The sequence below is a fragment of the Engraulis encrasicolus genome, chromosome 22, assembly GCF_034702125.1.
Source record: "Engraulis encrasicolus isolate BLACKSEA-1 chromosome 22, IST_EnEncr_1.0, whole genome shotgun sequence".
NCBI classification, from domain to species: Eukaryota; Metazoa; Chordata; class Actinopteri; order Clupeiformes; family Engraulidae; genus Engraulis; species Engraulis encrasicolus.
The window spans coordinates 23,711,002-23,736,676 of record NC_085878.1 but is presented as its reverse complement, the minus strand read 5'-3'; the positions used below and the strand labels follow the sequence as shown (position 1 = coordinate 23,736,676).

At 46.3% G+C, this 25,675-nt stretch overlaps 1 protein-coding gene across 1 annotated transcript in view; it reads right to left on the bottom strand.

The window, feature by feature from the left end:
* The window catches only part of efl1 (elongation factor like GTPase 1), a 124,012-nt gene that overhangs the window by 20,824 nt on the left and 77,513 nt on the right, over positions 1-25,675 (bottom strand). Inside the window, exons 16-21 of the mRNA XM_063188826.1 lie at positions 22,545-22,676; positions 20,355-20,416; positions 20,025-20,110; positions 9,910-10,039; positions 8,693-9,659; positions 883-1,067 (exon numbers count right to left, since the gene is read on the bottom strand). Coding sequence (XP_063044896.1) covers positions 883-1,067; positions 8,693-9,659; positions 9,910-10,039; positions 20,025-20,110; positions 20,355-20,416; positions 22,545-22,676 — 1,562 coding nt within the window. The remainder of the gene's footprint in view (positions 1-882; positions 1,068-8,692; positions 9,660-9,909; positions 10,040-20,024; positions 20,111-20,354; positions 20,417-22,544; positions 22,677-25,675) is intronic.

Sequence of the window (25,675 nt, the reverse complement as noted above, 5' to 3'; positions counted from 1 at the left end):
GACATTAATTATCATTCATTCAAGTCATTTTTGAGCACAGCACCTACCTATAACGTTTGATGTGCATACCATTATTCTCTAATATGTACGTGTACATACCAATGAATACCAAATACCAAATACATACCAAATGAAAATGTGCAATATAAGAAAGATTCTTCTTCTGACATTACTGTGTTACTATTAGGGATGTTAAGCGGTAACCGGTTAACCGATAATCGACTGGATCAACTTTAACCGGTTAAAATTTTCTGCCACCGGTTAACCGGTTGTAATAATAATAATAATTATAATAATAATTTCCTCCCAAAAAACGATAATTTTGAGGTTTTAGTACGATAATTCAGCATTTTCCATCTGGCAACAGTGGCTGGACATGGCAGGTCCTGTCTGCGCAGCAAAAAAAGGCTTATGTGAAAAATAAAATTTAAAAAAATCAGTGCTGTGCATATCAGGCACGCGAACGTTGTATAATTTAAGATTACCGGTTAACCACCGGTTAATGAGTCTCAGTAGCCGGTTAAGAGTTTTTTCAATTATCGCCATCCCTAGTTACTATATGAGGAACTCCTTCATCTACCCACCAGTAGTGTTGTCATTATTATAGTATTATGTGCATGCCCTTTACAACATTTTTATTTCCTATATTATCATTAGTGAGTAAGTCCTTGCCATACATCCCAGTGAGTGAACTTGAGCACAATTCCTCAGATATATCAGATCTATTAATCATATTATTACAATATATTATTAGTAGTATAATAATAATTCTCATCATTGCTATGGGTGTATATATCAGATATATTATTGTTAGTAGTAGTATTTTAAGCAGTATAATAATAATTCGTATCATTGCTATGGGTGTGTAATGCCTCGACTCACCTCCCAGTGGCTAAACATTAGCTGAGGGCTGGCGAGGCCGCTGGTGCGTTTGCGGATCTCGTCGGCGAACCCGAAGCTCTCGGCCACGGGCAGCACGGCGTTGATGATGAACATCTCCGTGCCCTCCTTCATCTCCTCGCTCAGCACGCGGCCCTCGCGCTTAGACAGCACCCCGTACACACGACCTGATACGGAGGATAGGGGGAGAAGGGTTATAGCGGTTGTGTTTTTCTGTTTAAGTGCAAGTTTGTAGGCTTATCGTAAGTGCAAGTTCAAGCGTTTCAGTGCAAGTTCAAGTGAAAGTTTGTTGAATGTTTGATCTATGCTACAGTGTGTGTGTATGGCACTATAAAACATAATTTCCCTTGGGATAAATAAACTATCTCCACTCTACTACTGCAGTTGTGCTATTGTGCAGCTAGTATGTTTGAGTCTCTTGAGAGCTACACAGAGCCTGGTGCAGGTAAATAGTTTTGCATGGTCAGAACCAGAGGTGTCAGGGGTTTTCAGCCAATAAAAAACAGACCTTTACCTAATCTTGCTGAGTAGTCAAAACTAGTAGAGGGTCACAGATGTTTAAGTAGCACATGTCAGGGTGGTGCAACCACAGTGAATGCCACTTTTGTATGGATAGTATGTTTCATTTTTTTCTTCTTAGCGGATTATACAGTGCCCTCCATAATTATTGGCACCCCTGGTTGAGATGTGTTAAAAGCCTTAAAATAAATTCAGTGTTTATTGCAGAAGAATACTGTCACACTGAAAATTGTAGGAAAATGTAGCCTTCAACTCAAATGAATTGTAAGAAAATAAAAAAATCCCTGACTAAAAAATAATTATTTTTCATTAAATCACCTGTTCCACAATTATTGGCACCCTTAACAATTCCCAGGAAATAAATATAATTGAAGCATTTCTGTCATTTCTACAGTAGTTTACAAAGTTTACCAGAGTATGTAGGAACATTTAATTAGTAATTCATCACTTCCTGTTTCCCTGGGGTATAAATATGACGTGACACCGAGGCCATTTCTCTTATCCACTCTTAAACATGGGAAAGACAAAGGAACACAGCATACAAGTGAGGCAGATGTGCGTCGACCTTCACAGGTCAGGCAGAGGCTACAAGAAGATTGCCACTCAACTGCAGCTGCCCATATCCACTGTGAGAGGAATAATTAAGAAGTTCAAAACAACTGGAACAGTGGTAAACAAGCCTGGACGAGGACCCAAGTTTATTTTGCCACCACGCACAGTGAGGAGGATGGTAAGAGAAATCAAAAGATCTCCAAAGCTCACTGTTACAGAATTACACCAAATGGTAGCATCCTGGGGTCACAAAGTCTCCAAATCAACCATCAGGCGCTGTCTACACGCCAAAAAGCTGTTTGGGAGGCATGCACGGAGAAAACCTTTCCTCACTCACAATCATAAACGCAAGCGTCTGGAGTTCGCCAAGCGGTATTGGGGCTTCAACTGGGACCGTGTGCTTTGGTCAGATGAGACCAAGATTGAGCTTTTTGGCAACAAACACTCTAAGTGGGTCTGGCGTACCACGAAAGATGCGCATGCTGAAAAGCACCTCATACCCACTGTGAAGTATGGGAGTGGGTCAGTGATGCTGTGGGGCTGTTTCGCTTCCAAAGGCCCTGGGAACCTTGTTAGGGTGCATGGCATCATGAATGCTTTGAAATACCAGGACATTTTAAATCAAAATCTGTTGCCCTCTGCCCGAAAGCTGAAGCTGGGTCGTCACTGGGTCTTTCAGCAAGACAATGACCCTAAACATATGGCCAAATCTACACAGAAATGGTTCACCAGACACAAAATCAAGCTCCTCCCATGGGCATCTCAGTCCCCTGACCTCAACCCCATTGAGAACCTGTGGGGTGAGCTGAAGAGGAGAGTACAGAGGAGAGGACCCAGGTCTCCGGATGATTTAGAGAGATTCTGCAAAGAGGAATGGCTGAAGATCCCTCTTTCTGTCTTTTCCCATCTTGTGAAACATTATAGGAGAAGATTAGGTGCTGTTTTGTTGGCAAAAGGGGGTTGTACAAAATATTAACACCAGGGGTGCTAATAATTGTGACACACATTATTTGATGTCAAATAATTATTTCTTTATGTGGGATTTTTTCCCCACTGAATAAATGCACTTGTATTGAAGGTTGGATTTTTCTCTTTTTTTCCATTAAGGTCCCATATTATTTAGAAAAAAAATAAAATAATTGGAAGCTAAAAAACACATCTCAACCAGGGGTGCCAATAATTATGGAGGGCACTGTATAAGAGGCAGGTTCATGGCAGTACATTAATAACCAATTACTAATTAATTCATGGCATTTGCTGTGGTTGTACCACCTGATGTCTCTACCCCCCAAAAAACGTCATTGACCCTAGAGCAGTTGCTCAGTAAAGTAATTTATGTTGGAAGGAAAACCTGGTAGGATTGTCACTTTCTGGACTCAGGACTGACACCTCTGGTCAGACCAGGGCTCTGATTTCTTGTTCCAAATTTGGCTAAGATATGTAGTTATGGCATAAAGATGACCTGTAAGAGGGTGGGGTGGGGGCTGAGTGTATGGGGGGGTGGCGGTAGGAGAAGGGTTATTTGGGGTACACACAGTTAAACAGAGTTGGAAGGAGATAGTTCTGCATGGTCAGAACCAGAAGTGATCACACACCAAAAGCCCAGAAGCAAATTTGATTTAAACAGCTCTTAGTCTGCTGATTGTGCTGAGTGGTCAAGGCCAGTTGGTCAGCTACTTGGTTCTTACTATCCAGGCGCAGGACTGACACCTCTGGTCCTGACACCTCTGGTCTGAGAGTCTTGAGTGCTTATACCAAATATTGGCTGAGAGATTTGGCACAACATAGATATGAAGGAGAAGGGTGGAGTATGGTGGAGTGGAGGCTAGGTGTGTGTGTGTGTGTATAGGAGTGTGTGTGTGTGTGTGTGTGTGTGTGTGTGTGTGTGTGTGTGTGTGTGTGTGTGTGTGTGTGTGTGTGTGTCAGTCGGAGCAGGGTTATGGGGGTCAGTCACACAGAGGCGAGTGTTGACAGGCCATTCCAAACTCCCCAACTGGGTTTAAATATAGAGAGACGACCCAGGCCGCCGCAGCAGCCTCATAACAGACCAGCCACAGCCCAGTCCGACGACCCGACGAGGCGAGGGGGCAGCTGAGAATATGAGGAAGTGTCGAAGGAAGCCGGGGTCCAACGCATGTCAAAACACTCTGCCCTCCTTAACAAAGAGCCGCGGGACAGAGAGAGAGGGAGAGCGGACCAAGCTCCGTCCGTCGACATGCAGAGATTAAAGGTGTCCGTCTCCTGCTCGTCTGTCTGGCGGCTGACCCTTCGCCCCTTCGCCTCTCCGCCACCTCAAAGGCGCACCGCCAGCCTATCAGCAGCTGCACACACTGTCTGGCGGTTTCGCTCTTTAGTGCTCCTCTGTCGGTGTACGTATGGCAAGCCGTTTGAAGTTTGTCCTACATTAAGCAAGCGCACAAGTGTTTTCCACCAGTGGAAGTGTAACAATCACACTGTCTTCTGGGTCAATGATGATGATTTCCCTTTCCTCTTAAAGGTACAGTATATGTAGGATTGTGGCCTGGTTAGGTATTGCAACTATGCTGCTCATTCCAAAGATTTCATTTTCATTTACCTTCCCCTCCAGCAAGCCGAATTCTCTTGTTTTTGTTGTCCACCAAAGACATTTGGGTGCGAGGTGAAAAGATGAAGAAGTTCGGAATATTTATGCCCATTTATTTTACACCACGTTGTGTAGGTGAGCAAAAGCATTGAAGCACATAAGCATAGAGGCAATAAAAAGTAATACTAGTATCCCTTGCTTGCAATAACTTCCTCAAGACTACTACCCATGGACATCCCCAAATGTTGTATTCTTTCTGATGGTATAGCAGGTGTTTATTGTAATTTTTTCCATTCATGCTTGTTTCAATGGAGTTTCTCCCTTCACTCTCTTCTTCAGGAGGTGAAATACATATTCAACTAGCTTAAGGTCAAGTGATTGATTTGGCCAGTCGAACCTTTCACTTCCCCCATGATTAAGTTCTTTGTTTTTGTTGCCAGTGTATTTTGGGCTCTTATACAGCATGATTAAATCCTCTCAATTAGTTTGTTTATAAATTGGCAGGTAAAATGTGTCTGTATACTTTGGAATCCATTCAGTTGTGACCATGATCAGTTACATTATTAATAAAAACAAAGGAGCTTGTTCCAGAAGCAGTTATTTAAGCCCATGCCATGACATTATCTCTAACATTCTTCACAAATGAGCTTTTCTGCTTCATGCCATAAGCAGCTTGTTGCCGGCATGTCCAGTGTGCTGTCCTGCTAATCAGCGCTCCACTGTGTCATGTGCACAGCTTCTGTCCTGGGTCATATCACGTGAAATCAGACACTTTGGGACCTGACCGACATGGATTTCAATCATACTTGCTGTGTCTGTTTAGTAGCAAGGTAGCACCCCAGAACTGCATTTGTGTGAATCTGACACCAATATTAAGGGAGAAACAGACTAGCAAAGGTTTACATATGATGGTAGGACACTATGCATTCAGTCTTGATTATATCAGTCAGTGTAAGTCACAAAAGGATGTCTGAGGTGTTGTTTGAAAGCTCTTTTCTGGCTCTACAAATTACAGACACAGCATGGAATACAACAACCTTCAGAATATCAATTATGATACATTAAAAAATCAAAAATTGAATATCAAAAAAACGTATATTTTAAAATGGCTGGTTTCTTGTCTAAACATAGACTGTAAGGTCATAAACAACACCTGAAAGTGGGGTGTTTGGTTCTTTATTAATTTCAGAGATAATGGGACATAAAGGTTGAAATGAGTTGTAATGAAGTAGTAATAGAGTAGTAATAGTGTCAGGGACAGGGCTGGACTGGCCATCTGGCATAACGGGCATTTTCCCGGAGGGCCCTGCACCCTCGTCGGTCCCTATTCCAGGTACTCAAAAACTACGCGGCTTCTGCCCATTGTCAATGGACAAAGTGGAAGCTAGACCATTTTAAGCATTCAGAGAAGGCAGGGTTGAAAGAATAAACTCAGTAAAGGAATTTTCTAAATCAAAGGGTATGTTGTAGCTGTATATGATGGCAACTAGTGGCTAGCATGTGTTGAGGAATGTATGCCGAGCACTGGAGAAGTGAAACTGAACATCCTGCATCCTCATGGACCATCTCCATCCTTCACATATTCCGATAGACATGCAGTTATGTGATATTACTGTGGTATTACAATATTATTACTAGGTGATTTGTATGATGCCATATTTGTGAGTAGCATTATCTCTGAAATGAATAAAGAACCAAACACCAGCATTTCAGGTGTTGTTCATGACATTGCAGGCTATGTTTAGACAAGGAACTGGCCATTTTAAAATATATGTTTTTTTGATATTCAATTGTTTTCTCAATTTATGATAATTCATATTCTGAGGGTTGTTGTATTCCATGCTGTTTGTGTAATTTGTAGAGCCAGAAAAGAGATTTCAAATAACACCACGGACATCTTTTTGTGACTTACACTGACTGATATAATCAAGGTTCAATGCATAGTGTCCTACCCTCATATGTAAACCTTCGCTAGTCTGTTTCTCCCTTAACATTGTTGTCAGATTCACACAAATGCAGTTCTGGGGTGCTACTTTGCTACTAAACAGGCACAGCAAGTATGATTGAAATCTGTGTCGGTCGGGTCCCAAAGTGTCTGATTTCACGTGAAATGACCCTCCTGCGCTACCTGGGGTTGTGCAAGGGAATAGACTTTTTGCCACCTGGACAACTATAAATTGTTATACTTGTGTACTGTATATTGTGTATGTGTGTATATTCTGATAGTAGCCTAGTTGCGTGCAAAACTCAGCCAGGAGATTATTATGAAGTGCTTTTTAGCGCTATAACTAGCAGCTGTTATAAAAAAGGGCTATTGACTAAGTTACACTCACTTTACAAATTCTATATTAAAGCTTGCACATTAATGGTCATCCATCCGATTGATGTAGTCTATAATGCAGCCATTCATGGATGGTGCAGTGTAGCGAAGGGGAGTAGAGTTGCCCAGCTGGGACTCGAACCCAGACCTTCTGTGGTAGTAAACTGGGGCTCTGACCGCTACACCAAAGAGCCAGGCTCATTGGCACATTAGTCAGAACACACCCACAACCCTAGTGATGGTCACTCCATCACATGCATCCATACTTGGCAATGCCTCCAAATCTCATTTGGAAAGTCAACCATCTCATAAGAGCCAAAACCTGAATGTGGATAACATCTGCATTTGCACAGGTATGCTCTCTTCCTCAGCATCATGTGATGCAGGAAGACGGATTCTCATGACCCACTCTCCTGGGAAAAAAACATCTCGTCGGTCTCAAGTAGCCTACCTATCTCATCCGTGCGTCCAGAGCCCACCTGCGACCGAGAGTGTTATAACACCGCTGGTCCCATTGATCTCACGACTGAAGGCGCGTTCCAATAAACAGAAGATCCACAATTTTATTTATGGAAAGTGCAAAATTTCCAAGTCATAATTAATACTTAGAAATGAATAGTGGTGGTAAGTACACATGAAAAATATCATTTTTGAAATAGAGATTTGTGAATGGGCAGCATACATTCTGGAAATAAACTACTAAAATTACTCACTTTAAAGATACAGAATACCAAAATGATTCGTCTGAGCTGCCACGATGATGAGGATTGAGATTACGGACATTGGGCCCATTAGTGAAATGACTTGCCTTTTTGTGCTTGTAATGATGCACCTTCAGTAAAGCTCGTTACCGTGATCCTGATGACCCCAGGCATATAAGGGCCCAATATCACTGGCAAATAGCAGGGAGATGAATCTGAATGAATGAGCATTAAAAAATAACGACGCCAGGACCAGGCAGTCATTTTTTCTTTTCGCCACAGCTAAATTATTCATCCATTCCACTACTCCACTACACACTCCTCTCTCTCCTGCCAGCCAGTGAGTGTGCTCCATTTTCTCGGAGGTTATCTTCTCTCTGGGGGCAGGATCCCCTTTCCTCTCCTCTCCGCGTGGCCAGGGGACTCATATCACTTCTGCATGTCAGCAGGACAATTGCCTTTGTTTGGCGCATGACATCACCCTGCCGGCCTGAACATGACAGGGCCACAGCAGCTTCCAATTAGGAAGCGGGCAGAGAAACTATTTCCTGTAAAAGTGTGGATGTCTCATCCCGCGCTGCACTGGGTGACTAAGCCTGGACTCCGTGCATTTCTCACATACACACACACACACACACACACACACACACACACACACACACACACACACACGCACGCACGCACGCACGCACGCACGCACGCACGCACGCACGCACGCACGCACGCACACACGCACACACAGACACACACACACCCTTCTCCCTTACATTACTGATCCCCCTTACCTCATTGGCATAGTCACCACTGCCTGAGACACACATGGTGACCTTGGACCAGGGGCTCAGTTACTTTCTGTCAGTTACAATTTTTTTGTCACCTTTTGTCAGTCTTTTTATAACCACACTGCACTTTATGGTCTGCCTTGTCTTGTCTACGTTCTCTATATGTTTTAATGTCTTGCTGCACAACCAATTGTCCTCTTGGACAAAGTTTTTTTTAAAGATGTAATTGGGCTTTTACACCATTGTTATTCAGATAGGACAGTGGAAATGAGTGGGGCTGTAATGATATGGCGAACTAGCCCACTGAGCCACGCCGCCCCCACAAATTTGCCAGTGTAAGTTGAAGGTGACTTACCGAGGACCTCTGCAGTGGCCATGATGTCACAGGTGTACATGGCGGCCATGAGGCGCTGGGGTCGGGCCTGGAAAGCGTAGCGACAGGCCTCCTTCATGGCGGCGATCAGCTGGCCCGACACCGGCCCGTAGCAGTCTGACGCCGACGCCGCTGCATCCGCCCGCCGTCTGTTGTGGCTGGCGCCTGACAGTGAGGACGATGTAGACAAAGTGGCGTCTGGTTGTGGCTCAGACACCCCCCGCGGATCTCCCTCCCTGTCCACAGCTTCCCCAGGCGACTCACCATTGGGTTCATTGGTGGGGGGTGAAAGCTGCCGGGAAGAAGCACTACTACCCACTTCCTCCTCCTCTTCGTTTTTTGCCTCCAGCTCCTCTTTCTCGTCAACAGAGTCCAGCCGTGAGGGGGCCTTCATGTCCCACCTCTCCACCACGAAGCACACCCCCATCAGCGGCTCCTCGCACATGGGGCCCGACAGGGTGGCCAGCTGAAAGCCACTAACGATGCTGTTGTCGTAGTCCCTGAGGGCAGCGGCAGGGCTGGCGGTGGCTGATGTCGACTGATGCCGGTCGGCCTCCAGGCACTGCCACACAGAGGGCCTCTGGTAGCCCTCCATGCTGTTCAGCAGGATGTTGGGGCCGCAGCGTCGCGGTCCAAAGGACCAGATGCGGTTGACGGCGTCCCGCCACTTGTGTCCCTTCAGCAGGCCCTCCAGCTTCTCGCGCAGCTCCCGGATGGACTCCAGGGTCTTCTGGTTGATCTCCAGGGTCTTACCCTCCTTCAGTGACAGGTTGAACTGCTCCATGGTCCGGATGAGCTCGCCGTTGTCCTCCAGGAGTTGCGTGGTATCATCAGGAAGCGGGACAGCCCGCACCCCGATGGTGGCCATCTTGTTTGGGGTGGTGAGCGTGACCAGGCCAGTTGAGTCCACCTGGACGCCTTCGGGAGCCTTGGCCTGCTCCTCTTTCACCTGGTGGATGACCAGGAAAAGACGTGAAAGCGTCATGGTATTGGAGGATCTGAATGGTCTATGTTAGTCAATCAACCTATTTACTGCAAGATTGTGGTTGTGAGGTAAATTTGTAAAGAATGACCTGATGGAGGTTTAATACTGCAACACACTGAGTCATTTAACAACTGTCAATAACATATTCATCAACTTTACTTAGTAAATAACTTGACTTGAATAAATAACGTGTGTTTTTTCCCATGTTCCTGACCTGGTGGATGACTGCCACTTTCTGCTGCTTGCCCATCTCCTCGTTCACCATGTCCACTTTCGGTGGTCGGATCACGGTCTCCCGGAATGGAATGATAGGCTTGGAGGCACTAATTTCAATCTTGGCAAACCTGATGGGGACAAATCAGAGCATAGTGAAATGAATTTCAAAACAAATACGTTTTCTGGGAGGTTCGCGAGTAAGATGAGAGGACACACTATACAAGCCAAAGTCCAGCCCATATGCTAGGGTTTACAAAGTGAAATTGGACAATGATAGGAATTTAGTTGCTCAGTCTGAGTAAGTTGTATACATAATGTGCCGAATGTCAAGATCTTATAACGAGAATACTGGATGGTAAAGCTTATAGCATCTGAAAGGTTTATTTAATTCGAACATATGCAGCCACAAGGAAAATCGTTCATTCCCTCAAAACGTGTCTAGACCAGCCAAAGATGACGGGAAGTGGCTCTAGAATTCAACAATTCACCTCCCCGTCTGTTTTCCGAGGCAATAAAACGACCTTGATTGAAAGCTCTTGTTCATCAGGGCATGGATTCTGCCCAAGAGTAATGTTTAGACTCTGTGTGAGAAACTGGTCCTAGAATTACCTCTGTGCTTTTCAAAACTTGCAATGTTTGACAACATTTTTTTCTGTCTTCATTCTTCATCTGATGGCCATGCAGTGACCTACAGTCTGTGTTGTACAGTGAAGCATGCAGCAGCTTTGGCCTACTGTGGTGACACTGGCGCTACCTAGCTGTCGCTAATAAGCCCAGTCACAGTCGACCAGGTGATCCTGTGTAAGTGGAGCAGACGGTGTGAATGTTTCCTGTCCTCCCTCTCCTCTCCTCTGCTCTGCTCTTCTCTTGCAGACAATAAGAGGGGCTGGCTAATCTATTTAGCACCAGACAGACAGTCATAAACCAGGTTGGAGAGCAGATAATCCTTGCTTTTTCGCCAATGTTTACACGAGAGTTCCTGGGAACGAGGATCTCTGTCTGAGTCAGTCTGTTTTCAGCTAGAGGGAGTTTAGAGTGGTGAGGAGTGTCTGGCTGCATTATTATTTCACACAAATGCCCTTGATGCCCTGGGAGACTCTGCAGAGCGAGCGAGATGAAGGGGAAAAAAGGCTTCAAAAATCCATAGCTCAATTGTTGAAACTCACTGTATGCTGCTGAAGGTAGACTTGCAAAAAAAAACAGAAAATGGCTGAGAAAAAACATGGAAGCAGTAAAAATGTCTATGCTTGGGAAAGAAAAACAAATTCTCATTAATTTATGTATGACTGTTCGCAATGGCTATGAAATATAATAAAGGAACTTAAAGGCCTTGCTGCTGCAGTGTGAGGGAAGGTTCTCATTAGGAGTGTTAAGGAGGCTACAACCAAAACAGCCAAACCTCCTGTTGAGGCACTATGACTGGGCTACTAATTAATTAACAGACTAAATGTTTAGACAAAAGAAAACAATGAATGAAGGCTGCTGCTGCGCTTAAAATCTTCCTTCTGTCTGCCCTGGTTTTTTAAAATTATTTTGTTGACCCTCGTCAACATTAAAGAGTTATGAGGAACAGATGTGATGGGACGGTCGGGTGTTATTATTAAAAAAAACCTCCACACGAGACAGACACCACAGCCGGTCAATACAATACAACACAATACAATTACTGGAACACCATTCAGGCCAGTGAAGTGAAGTCGGCTGGCTGTCAATGGAGCGACGGGCCAACGGAAAATGACGATAATGAGCGTGAAACAAAAGGGGCGAATTAATCCCCTCCAACAAAATGTTTCCTGAAACCACAACAATGAATACGAGTGGTCGGATTAGCGGCAGGCAGCACTTGCTGCACTCGCTGCAGAGCAGAGCGGGAGGGTGATGCGAGGACCCGGGGGGGTTGGGTTAGGTTGCGTCACGTGACCTGGCCGATTAACCCATTTTCTCCACCCCGACGTGCCTGTTGACTATGATGTCATCGTCCCATGACTCAGGCAAAGGGAGAGAAAGGGAGAGATAGAGAGAGGAAGAGAGAGAGAGAGCGAGAGAGGGTGTTGCAAAGCGAGAGAGGGAGGGAGGGAGGGTGTCGACAAGCAAGGGATGAGGATGGAGGGAGTGATAGGGTGTCGGGAAGGCGTGCGTGCTGACCTGGTTCTGAGATGTGATTCTGCAATGGCCACGAGCCAGACGGTCAGTCACGGGAAGCCGAGCAGCAGTCGCGTTTCAGCACGCTTGACCTCGCTGCTGCACCTGCCCCCAGCCCTACCCCCACTCCTCTACTGCACCATGCCGCACCGTTGTTGGCCTGCCAGCTATATTTTTAAACTGCTCTTTGCCTCGTTAAGCCAGCAGGCACGTTAACGCTGCGCGGCTAACGGCCTGACCCCGTGGCTCTTCGAGTCAGAGGCGCTGACCCCTCGCTGCCCTCCACCTGTTGCCTGAGTTGGCAGAAGGGCTGTCTGGTCTGGTCTAGTCTATGCTGGTCAAGCTGACTGGATGGATGGATGGCTGTCTGTCTAGTCGGACTCCACTTCCACTTCTAAGCCAACACGTGACGTGACACAGCACGACGAGACACAGCTTAACGCAACGCAGTTATGGAGCCCTTGGGGTGCGTTGAGAGGAAAACAGCTGGGGGGTGGGGGGGGGGGTGCTCAGTTGCAAAATGGGGTGCATTAGTCTACTTTAAGGGGGGCTTTGGCAGGCTTATGGTGAGGTCAAGAGGACATTTGTTCAAAAAATGGTCTAGTCGGCCCCCAATTCCACTACTAAGCCAACATGGCACAACATGACGCAGCTTGACAAGGACACAGCTCGATGCATCTACCATGTGCTCTGACCAACAGCAAGTCCTCATCCTGTCTGACCAGGCTGCGCTAACCAGAAGTCATTACCGTCCACGGAAATAGCCAGCCTTTCAGCAGTAATTGTCGCTGAATGGGATGTTTACACCCCAACTCACCAATTGTGGACATAGGCCCTACTAACAAGTTCTTTTGTCTTTTGCCAACACTATACAGATGAAATGGGGGAGCAGCCAGCTTTCTTTTATTGTTAGCATTTTTTTTTAGTCGGTACAAGAAAGCGAGGAGGGAGTGGGGTCATAGCGACAGAGAATTCAGTGTCACGCTTTGGGGCTTTCAAGCGTTTCCTCTCTGTGGGCTTTGCTCGATAAGAGTGCAGGGGCAGAGCAAAAGCAGCTGGGACAATCAGTGGCCAACACCGTGTAGTTCATTCCCCTGCCTCGTCACTGTAACAGCTCGCCGCGGGGTGCCTTGCCACCACAAGGGGCAGGGCAGCAGAGGGGAGCGGAGGGTAGGGCAGGGGAGGGAAGAGAAGAGAAGAGACAGGGGATGGGAGGACAAGCTGTAGCCTCAGGAGGAGCCGATAATTGCCACAAGGGGAAAGGGACCTTTTGGCGCCCCGCGGTGCTGATACGTCAATCCGGCGTGTTTCAGCCGCGTCAGAAGGCGAAGCGGCTCAACCCCGACGACTCCTCGTCTGGGAGCTTAACAATAAACGCCGTCTGCAATTAAAGCACTTTGGAAAATAAAAGCAGCCTCGAATGAGACTGCCACTGCCAATCAATAGCGCTGGCTGGAAAAAAAGAGAAGAACGAACAAACAGGAAGGAGCAAGAGAGCGCTCTCAGTTTTATCCCCCTGATAATGCTACCTAATCACTCAATCAAACGCGCTCTCTCCGCACACTCAAAGCACTCTGAAAAAAGAGGCCGTGATGAGCATGTTGTTTGTGCGGTGTCGACTAGTGGTGCCGTTCAGAAGACAGGTCAGGGAGAATTATCACATGAAACAGAAAAAGGCCCCTTTGTGTGCAACGGTCTGAAAGCATGTTATTCAGTGGCCCGTAGGCACTTCACAACAAACTAAACATAGAAACAGATGTTTAAAGGGTACTTCAAAATAGCAACGCGTCCAAGCCAACAGGACAGTTGGACAGCGTCTGTAGAGCCGCCTGCCAAATCCCTTTATGTGTTCTGCTGGCTGCTGTGCTCATTTCATCTGTCTGGTCAGGTCATAAGGAGAAGGAGGCCCTGGCGTCACGTCCCAGTAGGCTCTGACCTCTCCTGGGGTCAGAGAGCGCATGCTCCACCACGTTAGGGATATTTGTACAAGGGATGATTGAAAACAAGGGATGATTTCATATTTACATTTACTATTTACTATTGTATGTCTACATTATACCTGTACATTTACCTTATCTTCTGTCTACATGTTCAATGTTGAATGTTAAATGTTCATTTGTACAGCATTTATTATTGACCACTTATTGTTACCAGTCCATCACTGTTACCTGTCCTGTCTGGCACTTTATGTCAGTCTGTAAAATATCAGTCTTGTGTATGTCTATGTCCTGGAATGGTTTAGAGAGAAAACGTAATTTCATTTTCTTGTATGTCTTTACATATGATGAAAGTGACGATAAAAGCTGACTTGACTTTACTTGATTTGATATACTCCCTTCCCATACACCTTGAATGTGACGCAATTTATAGACATTGTACAGGGAACTGTATATTGGCAATTCAGGTCTTGGAGTCTAGCTCCACAGCAACATCATCCTGGCAGAAGGGGTTCTGAACTGATGGCATGTTTAACCTGGAGAAAAGAGAAGAGACATCTAGTAGAACTGCAAAGCAGTTCGGGCAAAAATGAAACTACTTGACAAACACAAGATATAATTACTTTGAGATCCTTTTTTTTAAATTCTGCCGAGCCGATTTAATTGAAACTATTTCTTTTTTCCCCCCGCTTTTTCATTTATTTAATATTTGTCAAGGAGAGACTATTTCATTTTTTAAATTTGGGTTGTGTTAATCCGCTGTTTACTGTGCAGAGCCGTTATTCTCTCCTGGATTTTTTTCTCTTCAACGTTATTATTATCATCATCATTAGCTTGCTAATTTATTAATGTAACGCAATTCAAGAGGAGAGCTCATTTTGAAAATGACTGAGGCGAGGGAGGGAAGGGAAGGGAAGGGAGAGGGGGGGAACGCACAATCTAGCAGGAGAATCACCCAGTGGAATCCTTGCTCCCTCTAACAATCCAGAGCCTTCCCCTTGTTTCTGACCCCAGCATTATTAAAATTTCATCAAGGCCTTCAGAGAATACTTTGACTTTCATGAAGATTGATTTTATTCTCTCTCTCTCTCTCTCTCTCTCTCTCTCTCTCTCTCTCTCTCTCTCTCTCTCTTTCTCTCCATATAACCCCTCAGTGTGGCAGAGTGATCATTAGCCACCCTCTCCTCAAATATGAGACTGAGCAGTTTTCCATTTTTTTGTGTGTTTTTGGAAGGGTAGAGTAGTGAGAATGCTTTGGTATGCAAATAGAACTTCTTTGTTGATGCATGTCAATAGGTAGCCATTTTGTTTTTCAAACATTTTTTTCCAATTCATTCTGGAGGATGACTGCTTCCCTGACCTTCACTGACCTCTGACTGTGTGTGTGTGTGTGTGTGTGTGTGTGTGTGTGTGTGTGTGTGTGTGTGTGTGTGTGTGTGTGTGTGTGTGTGTGTGTGTGTGTGTGTGTGTGTGTCTTTGCATGTCTGAGTGAAAAAGGAGGTTAAGTGTATGCGAGGGAACCTGTGATTGATTAAGTGCTGGAGGACAGGGCAACGCCATTCTCACCAGTAGTTAACATGCGGCAGCACTGGGGCTGGGGCTAAATGTATGCAGGTGTGTGTGGGGCTCGCACGAGGCAGCGCTTCAGGTTGCGCAGCTGAATTGGGAGCTGACTCCGACCAATTACCCATCGTCAGTACTACACAAACAAGCTGTGGCATCCCTGGCTCCTGGTGCAAAATGAAACAAAGTGGAGGAGGAAGGGTGACTGGATGGACAGAGGGGAGAAACACAAGGAGAGAGAGAGAGAGAGAGAGAGAGAGAGAGAGAGAGAGAGAGAGAGAGAGAGAGAGAGAGAGAGAGAGAGAGAGAGAGAGAGCGAGAGAGAGAGCGAGAGAGAGAGAGAGAGAGAGAGAGAGAGAGAGAGAGGAACCCACGGATCATTATCTGGCTGATGGTCATTGAGAAATACCAGCGTCAACTGCTGCTTTCCTGTTCCTATCCTGACAATTTTCTGGACAGCGAGTAAACTCCACACAACATTGAGTCGCGTGGACCTGCATGCAAGCACAAGCACACACGCAAGCACACACACACAGGCATAGGGTTTGAGTGAAGTTGATGTACTGCATGCACACACACATACAAAAAAAATGCACATACTTTCACACAGACACAGTCATATACTACACATGCACGCACACGCAACCATGCACGCATTCACGCACGCACTTTGCATGCACACATACACACAACGTCACACACAGACACAGTCATATACTACACATGCACGCATGCTCGCACGCACATTGAAATTCATACTTTTTTTATTCGTCCTGTCTCCCTTCTATTCATTCTCTTTTTTTCTCCCCTTCCTGTGGCTTGCCTGTCAGTCAGCGAGATGGACCTGGAGAGGTACACTACACTGCTGCGCCTGGTTTGGCCTCAGCAGATGTGGTGGCTGGTTTATGGATGAGGAGGACGAGGAGGTGGAGGAGGAGGAGGATGAGGAGGAGATGGAGGAGGAAAAGAAAGAGGTGGATGAGAGTGTGGAGTTGGAAGATGAGGGGGAAATGAGGGGAGGGGGAATATGGTGGAGGTCGAGAGCAGGATGACAAGGAGGAAGGATGACGAAGAAGAAGTGATGGAGGAGGAGGATGAAAAGGAGGAAGAGGATGATGATGAATTGGTTTTCTATATTGTTTTCCTGGCCAAGTGAGAGAGAGATGACACTGGCTACCTGTCTGAGAGATAGCATTAGGACCTACTGATGGGGGCCACAGCTAAGGTGGCACAGAGCAGACACGCGCGCACACATGTATGCACGCACGCACTCCTTCTCTCTCTTTCTCTCACACACACACACACACACACACACACACACACACACACACACACACACACACACACACACACACACACACACACACACACACACACACACACACACACACACACACACACACACACACACACACACACACACACACACACACACAATACCTACTGTTGAATATTTGCGTGTGTGATTGTTTGTGTGTATGTGTGTGAGCATTTACATGGGTAGCCATAAGAATGTCTTATTATCAGCAAGCACAGAGTGAGGGACAAAAATCACCACACACACACACACACACACACACACACACACACACACACACACACACACACACACACACACACACACACACACACGCAAACACGCAAACACGCAAACACGCACACACGCACACACGCACACACGCGCACACACGCACACACACGCACGCACACGCACGCACACACTTTCTACCTGCACTAAACACACACACACACACACACTGCTGCTGGTGTACTTGATAGACCTATTTTAATATTTATTTTTCTTCAAAAATGCTACTATTACTATGTCAGAACGCTATAAAGGACTTTTGGAAAAAGCACAACAAATACCTCCTCTTAATGTATGTTCTCTACAAGTCTTCTGTTGTCCAGTCTTGCACTTTAAATGTCTGTATGAGCACTGTCTATGTCCACACTGTCTTATGTCCATGTATGAGTACTGTCTATGTCTATACTGTCTATGTCCTTACCTAGATTAGTCTATGTCTGCATGGGAAAGCAAGAAATGTAATTTCAAATTCTTTGTATGACCAGTGCATGTAAAGAAATTGACAATAAAACCAACTTGACTTGACTTGACACACACACGCACGCACGCACGCTCACACTTGGACGGCACAGACATCCAGACATGGCTCCAGTACTCAAAACTCAAACGTGCAAGAGAGTGGGACAGTGGCATCTCTGGCAAAATCCAACTGCAGCTGTCAGCCAATCACTGGCACTGACAAACTCTTTATTCTGCCTGCTGGCCAATTGAAACCCAGAGGAGATGAACACCATTAAAGTTCTAGAGGCATTCTGCTTTCTTTTCCCTCCTCTTTTCCATTCGTTCGCTCTCTCTTTCTCTGTGTGTCTGCCTCTGTCTCTCCTTTTTCATGTTCTTCACCCCTTCTGTTGAAGTCTCTTCCTTCATCTCCCTCTCATTTATCCATCTCATTTATCTCTCTCTCACTCTCCCTCTCTCGCTCTTTCTTCCTCTTCATCTCCGTCTCATCTTTCTATTTCTCGCTCTGTCTATCCGTCTGTCTCATTTTCTACCCAATTTTGCTGTGTTTGTGTTGGTACCCTTCATTCTCCTCCATTCTTCTCTTCCTCCTCCCCTCCTCTCCTCCCTTCCCCTGAACACCCATCTCTCCTCTGTCTGTTCTTCTGAACCCCTAAACGGTGTCTACCCATTTCTAATTTCTCGCTGTCTCTCTCCAGCTGCCATGACCTCAGCCGCGAGGTAAAACATCAGGAGTAATCCCGCAGTCAATATATAATCATGGGCCAGGTGATTGCTGGCGATGGGCGAGCGACGGGGACGGGACTTTATCACGATGGCAGCCACGCTGTCATAAGCAATAAGCTCCATATTTAATTTAAGACCCAATCAGCATCTCCTCGCAGTTGTCCTGGAGTCCTCCCGACTGTGCTGTATGATAATGACGCAAACAACATACCGTGGCAGCGACGCGCACGTGTGTGTGTGTGTGTGTGTGGATGACCGAATGCCCACTAAAGAAGAGGGATGTGTTGAGATATGGGTGTGAACGCACACGTGTACACATATGCACACGCACGCACTCCCGCGCACACATGCATACACACATACACACGCATACACATTTACCATTACGGGTTATGACAGCGAGCAGGTCTATAATCATATCACACCTGCCATCAAATTGAAACTGATGTCTTCAATTACACTCTAAATAGGCAAAAGGGGATGTTGCGTTTATCAAAGTGGCTTTATATTTGCAGGGAGGGACTGTTTTATGGCCCAAATAAATATTATGGTGGTGGGCAAATAGTAAGTTGTAAATACAGAACACATTCAAAAAGCAATAACAGTGTGGCTATTAAAGTACTCAAAAACCTTGTCATTCTGTGGCATTACAGACAACCTGTGGCACAGCTTCTAAACAACAAATACCTATAAACCCCTTAGAAACTACAATTAACAACATAAATAAAAACAACAAACATAATCATCATCCTCCTCATTACCATCTGTCCAGCTGTCACAGAACAACTATGTAGTTCACCAAAACAAAACAATCCAGCTGTTTCTTCCTGAAGTTATTGTTCCAAGTTGCAAAGAAAATACCAACAACCCAACTTCCAATGTCTGTGACAGGGTAGTGATTCCCTTCCATAAACAGATGATTTGGTGTGTCTCTCTTCCCAAAAAACATTTATGGAGGAAATCATTATGCGAGGTGACGGGAGAAATTAGGGAGTTTCCAGCCTCCTACTCAAACAGATTCTATTCTCATCCCCCGCTTGCCATCACGACTTCCATTTCAAATATTTTATTTCCAAAGTCTGCCACAGTGCATCACTGTAATTGACAGCGTTGCATGTCATAACTGTGTGTTTTATTATTTATTTATTTTTCTCCCCTCTCTCTCTTTCTTTGCATTTCAACTGTGTCTGAAGTCAGGCTTAGCCTGTCACTGTTAATTGACAGTGCTAGCGTGTCACACAGGTCTGCCAGAGACACAACAATGGCACTTGTACAAACATAACGCGCATCATGTCGGGAGTGTAATGCATCCCTAGCGAGTCTGCTTTCACACCTATCAGATTCCCGTAAAGCGCGGCAGGCCAATTGGGTCGAATTTCCCGTCAGCTAAAAAGATGCCGCTGAGGTAATATCGCAGTCAGTGACATCATTGGAGCGGAATAAAATCAGGCGGCAAGAATTCCTGAGCAGCCTTTGAAGAGGAGGTGACGGGAGGTATACGTGATTGGCAAAGGTGTTAAGTGTGTGTGTGTGTGTGTGTGTGTGTGTGTGTGTGTGTGTGTGTGTGTGTGTGTGTGTGTGTGTGTGTGTGTGTGTGTGTGTGTGTGTGTGTGTGTGTGTGTGTGTGTGTGTGTGTGTGTGTGTGTGTGAAACGTGTCTTAAATGTGTGTCTGTGTCCATGTGTGTGTAATGGCTCACCTTTCCTTGAGGTCATCCAGACAGCGCTGCAGATGGACCTCTCCCGCGGTGACCAGCACATGCTCTCCAGTCTCCTGGATCAGGACCTGGACACACGGGGTCCAAATGACATTATCATCATTAATTATGAGGAAGAGGATGATGATGATGATGATGATGATGATGATGATCAAAAATAAGCATTGAATTTGTAGAGCATATTGTCTCCAGCCTCAAGTCCAAATTACATTATTAGAAATCAATATAAGTAATAGTGATGATAACTACTACTACTAACAATAATGATATGGCATAGTATAGCGCGTGCCCTCCAGTCTCCTGGATCAGTACCTGAGCACACGGGTCGGCCTGGTTCAACAGCTTCATACCACGCACCAGCTTTGGCATCTCACCTACGGATGTTGACACGCACGCACACGCACGTGCACGCACGCACACACACGCACACACGCACACACGCACACACACACACGCACACGCGCACGCACACGCACACACACAAATAAGCATGCACACATGTACAAATGCATGAGCACCCTTACATACATGCAAAATGAATGGATACACAAGCACATGACAAAGTATGCTGTCTCGGTATGAACGCGGTGGTGGAAACTTGGGCACCATGTAAGCTCCCAGCCTGGCCTGCTCATCCCGTGCTGGCCTGGCATACCTGTGTGTGTAGGCACAAGAAGGTATGAACACGGCCCAAACCCACAGCCACAGAGTACAGCCAAGGAAAATCAGAAACACACACCACTCACCGAAGCACAGCACAGCACAGCAGAGCAGCTCTGCCTGCCCATCCTCTCCTCTCCACTCCTCTTGCGGTTTCAGCCCTGTGACTTGGCAAATGCCACTTTCTAGCTCTGTCTTTCTCTCTCTCTCTCTGTCTCTCTCTCTCTCTCTCTCTCTCTCTCTCTCTCTCTCTCTCTCTCTCTCTCTCTCTCTCTCTCTCTCTCTCTCTCTCTCTCTCTCTCTCTCTCTCCCTGCCTGTCTCTCACACTCACTCTACTTGTCTCTTTTTCCCTCTCTCTTTTCTCTCTCTCTCTCGTTCTCTCTCTCTCTCGTTCTCTCTCTCTCTCGCTTCTCATCTCTGCACAAAAGAAACCTCTTATCCACCTAGTCGGGATCTTGAATTCTGAAGGGCAATCTGATAAATTGTGAAAGTTGTGGAGGCAGACAAGAAAATGCAGCCGACAAGGATCTTCAAAAAAGCCTCCAGTTTTCTGGGTGAGTGCAGTTCAAAGTGATGTTGGCCCAACAGTCTGAAAGCCGATATGTCTTGAGGTATTAAAAAAAAATAAACAGGATATTTCTTTTCCTATAAAATTTGCAAACTATACAGAGATTAACGCTAAAATTTACTGACGGCAGCTGCTCCCACACATGGCTAAGTCTTTAAGGCTCTTGTCTCTGAAATCCTCTCACATTACTGTCTGTCTGCATGGGTAAACGGACGGACAACATCGATGCCAAATTATCTACTGAAGCCTTACCAGTAAGCCTAAATTATTTGGACAGCCATTATACCACACGAGCAGAATGACTGAAGATAAACAGGCAGAGGGAGAAAGGATTTCATCCTTGTAAACAGATAAGCAAACATCCCGCTTCCTCTCTGCAACCAGAGCTGTGGGTTAGGTGGGGACGAGGTGGGGCGAGGAGAACGAGTGACGAGGGCAGGCACCATAGAGAGATAACAGAGTGATGACGCCGGCCTGACAGTCAAGACATGAGAGAAGTGTGACAGACAGAGGTGTCAATCCAACAAGCACTGAGGAGATCCGTTCATCCAAACCAACTATCGAAACCGCAAATATCCAAGCTACCAAAATAAAAATGAATCCCTCATGAGAAGAGAGAAGGAACTCCAGGTAGGCTTTGTACATCTTGTAGCAACCATCGGGAAGCAAAACACCTGTGCTCAGGGTATTAAGCACAAAACCGACAGGCAAATAATGATGAATATTGAGCACATATCAAATATGCTATATAAAATAAATCTTCTACCTTCTATGTCCTATTTTTACTGCTGTGTTTCCTTACCTCTGTTCAGTCTTTCCTTATACTGTGTGTTGTACTGTCTAAATGTTTTTCACCTGTAAAGAATCTTTGAGTGTCAAGAAAGGCGCTATATGAAACGTATGTATTATTTTCAGCATCATTACAAACTGGCAAGCACAACCAACCCACAGTATGTCACCTCAGGTCAAGCTTTCATGTGCAGGTCTGCAGGTATGGTGTCTTACGAGAGTAATTACTGGGGTGCTTGGCCTACTATTCTGGTGTCTCACAATGGTACACTACTTACTGGGGTGCTTGGCCTACTATTCTGGTGTCTCACAATGGTACACTACTTACCGGTACTGGGGTGCTTGGCCTACTATTCTGGTGTCTCACAATGGTACACTCCTTACTGGGGTGCTTGGCCTACTATTCTGGTGTCTCACAATGGTACACTACTTACTGGGGTGCTTGGCCTACTATTCTGGTGTCTCACAATGGTACACTACTTACTGGGATGCTTGGGCTCAATGGCCACTCGGACGATGGGGGTGGCCTCAAAGTTGAGTGGGGTGAAAGGAGGACACGCTGGGGTGGAGGAGATGGTGGCAGACTTCAGGATAAACTCCTCCATACCTCCAATACCTGAGAGAGAGCGAGAGAGAGCGAGAGAGAGCGAGAGAGAGAGAGAGAGAGAGAGAGAGAGAGAGAGAGAGAGAGAGAGAGAGAGAGAGAAAGAGAGAGAGAGAGAGAGAGAGAGAGGGAATGACAGACAGTAAGAAAGAGAGATGGAAAAAAGGTACAAGAGAAATTATTAGCATTAGTAAGGGCAGAGGGTTAACAGCTGCCGTTGTCTTTGTCTCTGACTATGCTGCAGGCAATTCAACATAAAGCCGGGGTGACTGCCTGTAAAAACGGCAAGGCAGACAAGAGAAGAGAACAAAAGAGGGAGAGAGGAAGCAGCGCTTTGCTCACTGCACCGCCGCTAATGTAATAGAAGGCCTCATTTGAGCGAGATGCAGCACTAATCAGAAACCCCCACCTCACCTCTCCTCTCCTCTCCTCCTCTGAGAGATGATCCCCAGACACTCGGGTCAATATGCAGCTGAGTGCTGCAGCATCTCCTCAACTCTCCTAACCTCTCTCCCCCGCACACTCTCCTCTCCTCACCCCTCTCTACCCCTCTCTCCTCTCCTAACCTCTCTCCCCTTCTCCTCTCCTATTCAAACCTCTCTACTCTTCACCATTCTCTCTGTCCTCACCTCATTTCCCCTAACCTCTCTCCCCTTCTCCTCTCTTCTCTTCACCCTTCTCTCTCCCCTTACCTTACCTCTTGCCTTTCCAGCCGTGTCTTCACCTCTCATCCTTCCCCTTAGAGGACCTTAGTCCTTGCCCTTAGGTTAGCTCCTCTCCGCTCCGCTCCTCACCACTCTAAGCACGGGGGAATATGCAGATCACATCGCCTACGGTCCAAATTAAGAGGGCCAGACCCGTTTGCCATTACCCACCCAGAGCAAATTCAATTGGCATTTACATACAATTCCCCTGGTGCCGAGGCCTGACCCGGGGTGACTCTCGGAGGGACATGGAGGTGGGTTCACAGAGAGACAACCGTGATGGTAAATGGGAGATGGGGGATGGGAAAGGAGTGTATAGGGTGGGAGATGCTAAAGGGGGTAAGGTGATGCACGTGCTCCGCAAGACGAGTTTTGAGACATTTGCTGTGAAGATACTTTCAGTGCTCATTTCTGCGTGCGCCTTTGATATGACACCTGAATTGCAGTCCAGTGTCTCCCAACCAGGGGTACGTGTAACACTAGGGGTACGCAAGCACACTGCAGGGGGTACTTGGACTTGGAGGATAGTCACATTGGGATAGAGAAAGACAAACCGCGCATGAGTTAAGGGGTACTCATGAAACAGCAAAAGGCTAAGGGGGTCGCAAGACAAAATAGGTTGGGAAACATTGCTGTAGTCTTTCTAGGAAAGAGGGTAGGGACATACATCACGGAATGTGGAGGTAGAGGTTGTTTGGACATTGACCGCACATATGCTTGGCTCTTTCTCCTCGTCTTTGCATGTGCCTTTTGACTGACAGGGAAACCTAACCTGGCCTCCTACCCAAACACTCCCTGCTGACACACTGGGGATCTGCCAAAGGATAGGAGGAGGAGGAGGAAGAGGAAGAAGCAATGACGGTTTGGCTCTAGTCACGTCAGGAAAACATGGAAATTCAAACAGGAAAATAAATAAATGCCGTACGGTACAGAGGAACTTTTATTTGTATCCACCACATGGCTATCAGTTCCTATGTCAATTCTGTTTTTTGAAGTTTTCTAGGGAGCGGCGCTTACACAAGACCCTACACAGACAAGGTGGTTACACAGCTGCAGGCAGCACAGCCAAAAGGTGGTTGCGCACCTCGCTAGCAGTGAGAGGCCTTCACAAAAACACAAGAGCAAACGCTGCTCCTGTTCTGCCCACACCTTCGCGAGCGACAGAGAGTTGTCTGTATGGACTCTCCACCCACCTAGAGAGACAGTAAGGATTTTTCCCTCCCAAGTCTGTAATTATGGTATTCTATCTTTGCTTGCTCACAGAATGTTCTGGAACACTCTGAAAATATTCTGAAATGTTCATGTTCTAGAATGCTCAAAAAAACAGGTTCTAGAATGCTAAGACCATGTTTTGGAACACTTAAAAAGACATTCTACAATCTTTTGAGAATGTTGTTAAATCTTGAAGCCAGACCTGCTGCATTGTGCCTCACAGCAGTTCAGCCCCTGCTATTGACCAGCCGGCCTCTGCCAGAGGAGTGATGCCTAATATTACAGGGGCAGGGAGGCAGGGAGGCAGGGAGGGGGGTGGCAATATCCTATTTAAGAGCCAACACCTGCAGGCACTAAAACAATACAATAAAAGGGGGCTTAACTTTAAATCGCACTCGCAGTTTTGAAACCTCTGCCGTGTCTGTAAACGTCCAGCCATCCCCTGTTAAAGTCGCTTTTTTTTCCGCAGCCCCCTGGACTTGGTAACGCGAGAAGGGCCATGCAGGCACTGGATCAGGCCCAGGAGATCAGTGTCTGAGGCCGAGGCAGAGACCGAGGCCTCAGGGGTGACATCATCACTGAGGTATTACCAAGCAAGCGAACGGAGAGCGAGAGAGAGAGAGAGAGAGAGAGAGAGAGAGAGCGAGAGAGCGAGAGAGAGAGAGAGAGAGAGAGAGAGAGAGAGAGAGAGAGAGAGAGACCCAGGGTGAGGTGGGGTTGCGGCAGAGTGATTCAGAGAGATACGTGGCCCGACCCAAGCAAAACAAACAGAATCCAAGATCGCCATCAAAGCCGTGGGTAAAGTCACACCGAGGGAACAATTAAAACATCTGAGAGGGGCCTGTGAGATGGCTAAGAAAACCCAGACACCTCATGTTGAGAAAACACCCTCTGAGGAGATCCCTGCCTTCTCTTCTACCTTCTCAGACACGCAAGGGGTGTCTGCGAAATAAAAGTCGGGCAGTTCTTTTTTTTATTGCTCATGGAACCAGAGATGTGCATCAACGTGGTGGGAAACCCTAACTCTGCAGCATAAAGGCGAATAACAACCATTCTGATCACTTGAGCAAGAGCAGTCAAACGATGCATTGACTG